This window comes from Conger conger, chromosome 3 (assembly GCF_963514075.1).
Source record: "Conger conger chromosome 3, fConCon1.1, whole genome shotgun sequence".
Classification (NCBI taxonomy): domain Eukaryota; kingdom Metazoa; phylum Chordata; class Actinopteri; order Anguilliformes; family Congridae; genus Conger; species Conger conger.
The window spans coordinates 37,761,330-37,771,418 of NC_083762.1; the positions used below are offsets into that span (position 1 = coordinate 37,761,330).

Here is a 10,089-nt window from a genome sequence, read left to right on the forward strand (position 1 = left end):
TTTCTTAGAGGGGCACAGAGGCTGTGCCTGCCAAAGATTTGTATGGGTGGTCATGCCTGGCTTCAATGCCTTTACTGAGCGCCCTTTAAGCCCTTAGCCGGTCTGGGGCTCCTCTTGCTAAAATCAGCTTTTCTTCTGGCTATTCTCTCAAAAAGGTGTGTGAGCTATACCCAGAATATTTGAGGTTAGGAGGTAAAGGCTCAGCTATCTCTGTCCTTAATAGCCCGACATTCCAGCCGAAGGTTCTGGACCCCTTTCATTCCCCTCCTCTCGAGTCGCCAGAGGTGGCTTAGTTGCACCTAGTCTGTCCAGTCCGGACACTGCTAGGCCAGGCTGTGTCTAAGCAGTAGCTAGCTCACTGGGTGATCAGTGCGATAGTATTGGCCTACAGCTGTGCTGTGCTGCCCCCTCCCACAGGAGGGGTGGCCCACTCGACCAGAGATCGCTGTTCAGAGATGCTTCCTTGGAGGAAGTTTGTGCAGCACTGACCTTTACCAGGTTCTGTCGCCTGAATGTGGCATCATCTGTGGCAGTCCCTGCTCTGCAAGCAGCAGAGCCCCCTTGATTAGTCTCAATAGCACCTTTTTTTGTGGGCGTCACCCGGTGGCTATAGTATTTTGCCCTTCACATGTGTGGATTTTCCCCAAGTTCAGGGAATTAGTTATTTTGTTTCCCAAGAAATGGTAGTCGTGGACTCCCTCTACATTCCCCTCTTGATGAATTTACGCCCCCTCCTGATTTCAATCAGCGAAATAGTGAATGGGCAGGTGGACTCACACCTGTATTGTCAGGTATGATTCCATGCAGGTGAGGGGGGTTAATTTGATATTCTGTCTCCTAACAGCTCAACCTCTGCGAGGCTTGACCCATAAGGTAGCATGTTGACCTTTATTCATAGAACCTGGGTAACCTATGTTGTTCCAACTACAACTGCAATGTCAGAATTCTAATGTCATTCATTTTTCTTAATGAGACATTTTTGATGTTTAGATGTTGTTATCAAACAACATTAATTTTATCTTGAACTGCATGTCACCATGCTATACATGACATGAAGAATGAAACTGCTGTATTCACAATTACATAAAAGAAGCATTGTTTTAATTCATCAAATATAAGACACTTATGTAAAAATGTACCTCTTATGAAAATGTTTGCAATATAACACAATATGAAGATGGAACTTTTATTCTTCATGGCATGCATAGCTAGTCCTGACATAATGTAACTTCAGAGGGCAAATAATCCCTCTAAACAAGCATCCAATTAAGAAAAAGCAATATGATCTATTCAGGCAAAATTCTGGGATTGCAATTATGGTTGCAACAAAAATCTGCATGGACATGGGGGGCCCAGGACTGAGTCTGGGAACCACTGACTCACACTGACCTGAGCTGTGTGGTACAATAAAGTCCCTGGTTTATTCATGGAGACTACTCTGAGCGCTGTGGTGCAATAATGTCCCAGGTTTATCTATTCACCTTGACTGGTCAAACCTGTAGTGTAATATTACATATTTTTCCATTCACTTTGTTAAATGAATTCATTGTTGTGTGTAACAGGTGAGAAATTTGCCTGAGTCCGAGGTGGGATTTGAACCCCGGCCTCTCACTTGTCCAAATTATTTGTTGAACGAACGCGTTACCAGTCAGCTAAAGACGAACTCGCCCCTAGCCAAGGGCAACAACGTTCTTTTGAATTTGAGGGTTACGTCATCGGGGAGTGTTGTCGAGGTAATCTGCTACCAGCCTTCGCTTTTCACTGCACGATCCGTGCTTACTAGCGAACTAGCTGAGCTAACCATGTTACATGTGTAACTGGGACACCAACTGCTGAATACTCACTGCTGCATGGTGGCAAGGGTCGAGGTCCATAAAGTTGGCCATGAATGAGCAGTCCCTGCAGGAGGGACAGAAACAGCACCTTCCACAGCATTGCTGATTCCTCCCTGGGCCTGAAGAAAGACAATAACCAAAGAATATACAAGCATTACATTACATTAATGGCATTTGGCAGACGCTCTTATCCAGAGCGACATACAGTTGATTAGACTAAGCAGGAGACAATCCTCCCCTGGAGCAATGCACGGTTAAGGGCCTTGCTCAAGGGCCCAATGGGTGTGCAGATTTTGTATTGTGGCCACACCGGGGATCAAACCACCGGCCTTGCAGGTACCAGTCATGTACCTTAACCACTACGCTACAGGCTGCCCATTGGTTCAAATCACAAGCATCATGCTATCCCTGGACAGCAATATGCCAATCCAATATCAGATGAGGTGGAGAGGAAAGGAATTATTTTATCCAATTAAACTGGGAGAAAGTTTGGTGACAGGGAATTATACTAGGACCCCAGGGGATCCCATATTCTTTTTGATAACTGATATGACAAGTGAGTCAGGATAGAAAACAACATCTGATAACATTCAAATCACAGTACAGTCATTCTACTGCCCTCTAGTGGCCTCCCAGATACAGTAAATTGGTTTCCCCTGTTGATCTCCTGTCCTACCAAATACTACCACAACTGCTTAGATTCAATCATTGAGCAGGAGCAGGGTACATGATGGTACAGCTGCTGGCCAATCCAAATACACTATAACTGTACCAATACAGTGAATTCATACAATTGCCTGGAGAGCAACAGCGATCAAATGATTCCGTGATAAACTATTCCAAAAGCAATCAATGCTACTTCCACAGTAGAAGTGTGTCAACACAGGAATGCATCAGACATGAATATCTCAGAACGGGGTCATTTTACACCCAAATTCAAATTGTATGATAACGCTATTTCAGTTAAACTTCTATTTTTCTGTATAAGTTGCCAAGACATTTAAAAAATATAGCACAGAACAACGTAAAACTACATTTAAATAGTATTTTTTGCAAAGCCTCTTGAGAACTGTCAATGCATAAATATGATAATGTTTAATAAAAATCGCCACTTTACAGGAATGATCAAAAATCAAAAATCAAAATAAAATACATGTGAACCAAATAAAATAGAAATAAATAGTTTGTTATTCAAAGTTATATATCTTTACTGAATCACAAGTAAAGCCCTGAAATAAGTTTTTAGCTAAATTCCTCTGACAAAGATTGACACAAGGCATATCAATGGATTGCATTAGACATGCACGGCCCTAAGACCAAAGGAATAATTCTAAAAACAATTAATTTCTCATTTAAGAAATTAAGGACACATTCATAATCTGAGATGAAAATTATAGCCCCCATTTGCAAATGATGGAAAAAGTATGTGAAAATAGTTCTATATTTACATTCAAATGGACCATAGTGAAACAGTACTGCAATGCAGTAAAATAATCTTAGTAATTATATTTACAGATCACCTCACTTTCCATAACGTCTATCTCAATAGATAGCACACAATATGCACACAACATCGGGAGGGAAACATAAAAACTGTTATTTTGGGAAAAATTCTCATATTTTACAGTTACATGCTTCACTATAACAACATCGATTATAGGTGGCATTATGCGATCAAAAAACAGGTGGGACATTCCATGCTGCACCACAGGACCTCATATTTTTTTTCTGTGTGTTCCAGCCGGGTCTAAATGTACCAAAAATATTCCGTGGGCCATATCTAAACTAATTTATTTATCTTTACACAAGAAAGTGCACCGAGATGACTCATTTTGCAAACATTTTTTTTAACTTTTGGAGATATGACCCCCCAAAATTGGTCCATGGTGAAAAAAGTTAATTTTATGGCCAAATATACATATACACTCAGTGAGCACTTTTAGGTATTTTAGACTTACTTTTTAGACTTATTGGTTTCCTGCTGTTGTAGCCTAACTCTAACTCTAACACTAACTGTAACTAACTAACTCCAGAGACTTGTGCGTGAAACTCCCAGGAGATCAGCAGTTTCTGAGATACGCAAACCACCCTGTCTGGCACCAACAATCATTCCATGTTCAAATATTATGATTAAATATTTGCAATAGGAAGCTGGTGTACAGGTCTACCTTTACAAAGTTATGGACCTGGCTGAGATGGGTGCGTGGGGGTTGGACCCAAAATACACGACTCAGACAACAGATTTGATAAAGTCCTATCAGGGCTTTATTAAGGAATTGTCCAGTGAGCGTAGTAAAAAACAAGTAAAATCCAGCCAAAACCAAAGTACAGTACCGAGGGAGAAGGCAGTCTCATAATCGGTACACCATGCAAATAGTCCAGTAACCAGGAAAGCGGTCAGCAGAGCAGTAGTGCAGAAGGACGGTAGGCAGGCTTGGGGTCGATGACTGCGCAAGAGTCAAGACCGAAGTTCGCTACGCGGGGCAGAGGCACAAAGACAGCAGGCAAGAGTAGTACAGGCAGACGATGGTGAACAAAACAGAAGTCTATAACTTTGGTCAACAAAACAGAAGTCAATAACTTTGGTCAACAAAACAGAAGTCAATAACTTTGGTCAACAAAACAGAAATCAATAACTTTGGTCAACAAAACAGAAGTCAATAACTTTGGTCAACAAAACAGAAGTCAATAACTTTGGTCAACAAAACAGAAGTCAATAACTTTGGTCAACAAACAGTCTTGACAGACAGACAGACAGACAGACAGACAGACAGACAGACAGACAGACAGACAGACAGACAGACAGACAGACAGACAGACAGACAGACAGACAGACAGACAGACAGACAGACAGACAGACAGACAGACAGACAGACAGCTTTGCAAAGACATGACATGGAAACTAAGCTATATGCAGGTGTAGACAGGTGCAGACAATTAGCTTGAGAGCAGCATGCGAATGGAAATCAGGTGTGGAGGATTGACAAGTTAACAAGATAATTAGTAATCGTTCGTAATAAACCTATCCTGACCTAGTGTAAGTAAATTAGTAAATGACATGCATGAGAAACATAAGGCAAACATGAACACATGATTAAAATGTTAGTATTACCCAGAAAGCATAAACGCAAGGTTTGCGGAAAGACACAAAAAAGTCTATGCTAAATAATGAACGGGAAAACATAACACGTATCAAACTTAAACTGTGACAAAACAAGAAACGAACTGTGACATGAATAAACTATATAATGTGACATGACAAGACTAAAAAATAAATCGTAACAAGAAATAAAACATAAAAACGTGCCGAGACTAGACTAACATAATACGTAACATGACAATAACATAACTAAGACAATAACTAAACATGAAACATGACATGCATGAAACATGACACTGGCTCTAGTCTACTTTTATGTCTCATAACTGTCCACCAACACACAGAAAAATCCAAGAGGTGCTGTGGTGCAACCTCAGTAGCATGAGATGGCCCAGGTGCACATTACATAACGTGCCCAAGTGAGGAGCACTCCTGAAAGAGCTGAATGAATGACGACATTGGAGTGACCAGTTTCTGCTGTTCACTGCACTCACTGCCTCAGTTGCCAGAGAATCACCAACAAAACAATCTACCCTTGCTTTCCAAGCTAGATAGGGCTGCCTGTAGCCTGGTGGCTAAAGTACATGACTGGGACCCGCAAGGTGGGTGGTTTGTTCCCCGATGTAGCCACAATACAATCCACACAGATGTTGGGCCCTTGAGCAAGGCCCTTAACCCCACATTGCGCCAGGGGGGATTGTTTCCTGCTTAGTCTGATCCACTGTAGGTCAATTTGTATAAAAACAACAGCCAAATAACATAATTATGTTATGTAATGTAATGTTTTGTTAGCTGACCAGCAGCCATGTTTGCTAGCTCTTTCCAATCATGCCACACACCCATAAGGAAAATATGAGACATCCATTCCAGAATGCAATTACAATATCATTCCACCAATAAACACATAAAGAAGGATGCTGGGTATATGATACACCCCATGTTTAAAACTGCGGTGTCTCTACTGTGGATCTACAGTGCACTGGTTTTCATTCCAGCAGTTCACTGCATTTACTTTGGTCAAAAAGAAGAAAATGTTCAAGTATTTAGATACTAAATAAAAATGAATTGCCCCCTTAGTTACTCAACCAATCAGCCAATTAACCAAATTTAATATATAATTACTGTAGCTCCAGCTAATTGAACACAGCCAGGCTTTATTTCAGTGAGCCCTGTTGAATCTAAACCTCACTCATATAGAACCTTACCATCAGAGTGAAGTAGTCAGCACAACCACACTATGACCCAATCAAAGGGATTTCCAGAAGAGATATTGAAATACAGCATATTAGTCTGGAAACGGTCACAAAGCCATCTCTAAAGTGAAGCATGGGTCTCTCCAAATGCAGAATACTTGGAACAGTGATGAATCTTCCCAAGAATCAAAGTTTCTCCAAAGTCGCAGCAATCAAGGAAGTCACAAACGATCCCAGAAGAACATCCAAAGGCCTTTAGGCTCAGCTATGGTTAGTGTTCCACGATAAGAAAAAAAAACTAGAAAAATGGACTCATGGGAGAGTAGCAAGGAGGAAACCCTGTTAACGAGGAGAAACATCAGTGCCTGTCTTACGTTTGCAAAAAAGGGCCTGGAAGATCCCAAAGCCTTTTGAAATAATGTTCTATGGGCTTATGTCATAAGCGGAACTTTTTGGATGATACTGTTCCCATTATGTCTGGCATAAAGGAATTACAGCATTTCACAGTAAGAACATCATACTAACAGTCAAACATGGTGGTCGTAGTGTTATGGTGTGCAGATGCTTTGCTGCTTTAGGATCTGGACAGTTTGCCATTATTGAAGGAACCATGGATTCTGGTCTGTACGAGAGAATCTTTCAGAATAATATCTGGTCATCTGTCTGCAAGCTGAAGCTTGAGTGTACAGTATTTGGGTTATACAGAAAGACAATGATCCAAAACACAAAAGTAAGTCCACATCTGAATGGCTGAAAATAAAAAAAGTTTTGGAGTGGCCTAGTCAAATTCCTGACTGGAACCCAATAGAGATGCTAAAGAGAGCTAAAAAGGCTGAATTTCCTGATCTCATATTCACATTATAGGAATTGCTTGGTGGCAGTTATTTCTGCTAAAGGTGGGGCAACCCGTTACTAAGTTTCTAAGGGGGCAATTACCTTTTCATATGAGTGTTTGATAGGTTTTTCATTAAATAAATGAAATCATTTAAAAAATGTGTTTGGTGTTTACTCAGGTTCCCTTTGTCTAACATCTAACATTTTGCATAAAGATCTGAAACCATTCAGTGTGACAACTATGCAATAATACAGGAAATCAGGAAGTGGGCAAATACTTTTTCACAGCACTGTAGGTATATGAGGTACGGCTGTTGTACTGCTGAACAGGCTGTGTTGAGTTGCTCATAATGAATACCCCTCCAATCACATTATGAGCACATAACAGCAAACATCATTAAAACATAAATGTAGCACTTCCACTTTTCTGGCAAAAGCAATGGAAATTCCTTCTCCGGATAATGAATACGTAGAGACTTTGAAAACTAGATTTGATATTTTGCACTTGCCTCACTCCCTAACTTCCATTTTCTTTCCACTTGGCATTAGTCCACTGAATGAGACAGATGTGTTTTTCAAACATTCACTCAGTTTAGTCACGTGTTGACACAAAATGGAGAGCCATGGAAGAGCAAATGAGTCAGCCCTCATCTTGTATCCAGTGATGCTGATTTTAAGCAAATTTGGATACTGACGTACTGTAATGTACTAGGCTATTTAACATCTTTTTTTTTTCATCTTTGGAACTGTTGAAGTTGCAAGCAAGCCCCAATCACAGCATGGATATCAAGTAACACTTAAGGGTGTGTTCATAGTTCATAGGGAAGGGGGTGGTGTGATGGTGGGAGAAGGGGGCTGTGGTGGGGGTAGGAGGGGGCGGAGAGCGAAATGGGGGAGCGGGTGTCTCCGTATCAAAAAATGAATTCAAACAATTATTGTACCAAAAACGTTTTACCTTATTGCATAACGAATAATGCAACAATTTACACCCGACTTTATAGCTTGCACAAACGCAATGAGTGAGTGAATATCCATAATTCATCGGACAGACCGGATAGTTAAAAAACATATGTAGTATGTATAAATGTAGTCATCCGTAGAGCACCTGTGATTGTAGATCTGTAACTACGACATAACATATATTCCAGAAAGTATTCGGCCTGAGTCCACATGAAATTGTCGAATTAACCCTGCAAATGATTATGCATAATGAATACAACCGAAACTCCACTGTTTCTTGAATCAACTTTTCAAAACAACTTAGCACATGAATTTGAATAACTCACATCAAGTTAAAGGACTGAAAAAAAGTTCTGATGCCCTCCGCCACAATTTGGTTATTTATTAAGTTCAATTAAACTGCTAAATAGCCTACATTTAGATGTAAATACGTTCCTAAATTCAAACCATCAGCATATGATAGAAAATTAACGCTGTGTAAAACTTTGTCGCTTAAATTCCATGAACTTACCTTCCGCTGAAAAGAAATACGGGAGTCTTCAAAATAAGCCTCCTGGACACTACTCAGATGTGCTCATTAAACACATCCCGCTAAAAGAAGAGTTGAATAACCTCCAAAAAACGGGAGTTCGAGCACTGAGGCGTCCCACTGTCCGCAACTTCTGCCCGTCTCTGTAAACTCCGTTACAGCGGAGACCCGCCTTTCGCAGCCTGCAGATTCCATCGTGATGGCAGTTTGCACCCTACCCTTTATCGCCACAAGACGGTGCTGTTGGTCCACATCTTCTGATGTTTTTTGTACGCAGATTCTCTTATCACTATTCAGAAATGTGAACTATATTTTTTTCAGAGGAAGTTTTATTTTTATTCCTAAATTTGTGCATGCCCTTCACAGACACTATTTTCAATACAGAAATGTGTTCACTAGATGCCATTTTACATTTGTTTTGGCTAAGATATAAATAGACAAAGCATTTAGTACTTTTAGAAATGATCTGAAACCTGAGAGAACCAAGAGAAAAGTATTGGTTCTCAGTAGTGGTAGAGACTGAACATAAAACAATATAGTTCTCATCTGGCGAACACGCACTTGGCCCTTGATACAGCACTTCACCCATCTTTCAGCAATTGCAACTGTTATTCCCTCTCTGGAAAGATCACAGACATGTAGACATACACACACATACATATGTAGTGCATGTGTCCCTCTCACCTTTTTTTTTTTTTTTGGGGGGGGGCGGGGGGATCAATCAATCTCAATACTTTCTGAGCAACAAAGCTGAATGAATACCAGCCTGCCCCAACCTCAAAGCAACAGTCGTTGTCCCTCCAACACACATACACACATGCATTCTTTAAATGTCAGATTTCACTTTGCCTGGAAGGCGTTTATGTGGAACTGGAAGTCATTCGCGGACTCCACAAGTCATATTCCACCGAATGCACACTTGCTTGCACACACTGTCTCTCACACACACACAAACACGTACGCAGCCATGCACACATATTTTAGATATGCAAGTGATCATTTTCTAGTATTAGTGAGCAGAACATCAAAGGCTCTGCCATTCTGATTCTAAAGTTGTTCTTTGACTTTTGACATTTGATCTTTGTGCCTGTTCACAACAGAAGGCCAGGGTGTAAGTTGACGCTACAGATGAATGTTATGTTGCTGTTTTGTATAATTGTGTGTTTACAGTTCATGCCCAGAAACACCCGGTAAGACCAGCTCTGTGTGGGTGCACAGTACTTTGCACTGCAGCACTTTTGACTTTTTGCAACTATACTTATATATTTATACTATATTTTACTTAAAAGTGGAGGTTAGGGGTGCCAATGTGACCTCTTAAAATTCTCCAATTGGCAGTTGCCAGGAGATGTAGTGTAGTCTGTAGTGGTTTGTGTGCTGGTGGTTTCGCACTCAACGAATGAAGGATGCCAATGATCATGGTTCCATGGACCCTCTGTTAGGATTTGTGTTTTATTGTTTTATTACAAACTGCCTTATCCCTGCTGAATCTGTTTGCTGGCTCTTGACCTTCGCCTGTCTGACCTGCATATTTTATAATAAAGACTATTATAAAATTTACACCTCGGTCTCGCATCTGGGTCACTTATTCTATGGACCTGATACCCTCTGCACATACTCAGCCTCAAATGTTTTATA

General features: G+C 40.6%; 1 protein-coding gene across 2 annotated transcripts in view; it reads right to left on the reverse strand.

Annotated features, from left to right (window-relative positions):
- Positions 1 to 8,596, reverse strand: part of LOC133124270 (collagen alpha-2(VI) chain-like) — a 32,675-nt gene extending 24,079 nt beyond the window's left edge. For both annotated transcript variants that reach the window (XM_061235313.1, XM_061235314.1), the window contains exons 1-2: positions 8,434 to 8,596; positions 1,845 to 1,954 (exon numbers count right to left, since the gene is read on the reverse strand). In XM_061235313.1, coding sequence (XP_061091297.1) covers positions 1,845 to 1,935 — 91 coding nt within the window. In that variant the 5' untranslated portion in view covers positions 1,936 to 1,954; positions 8,434 to 8,596. The remainder of the gene's footprint in view (positions 1 to 1,844; positions 1,955 to 8,433) is intronic.
- Between the last annotated feature and the right edge of the window lie 1,493 nt (positions 8,597 to 10,089).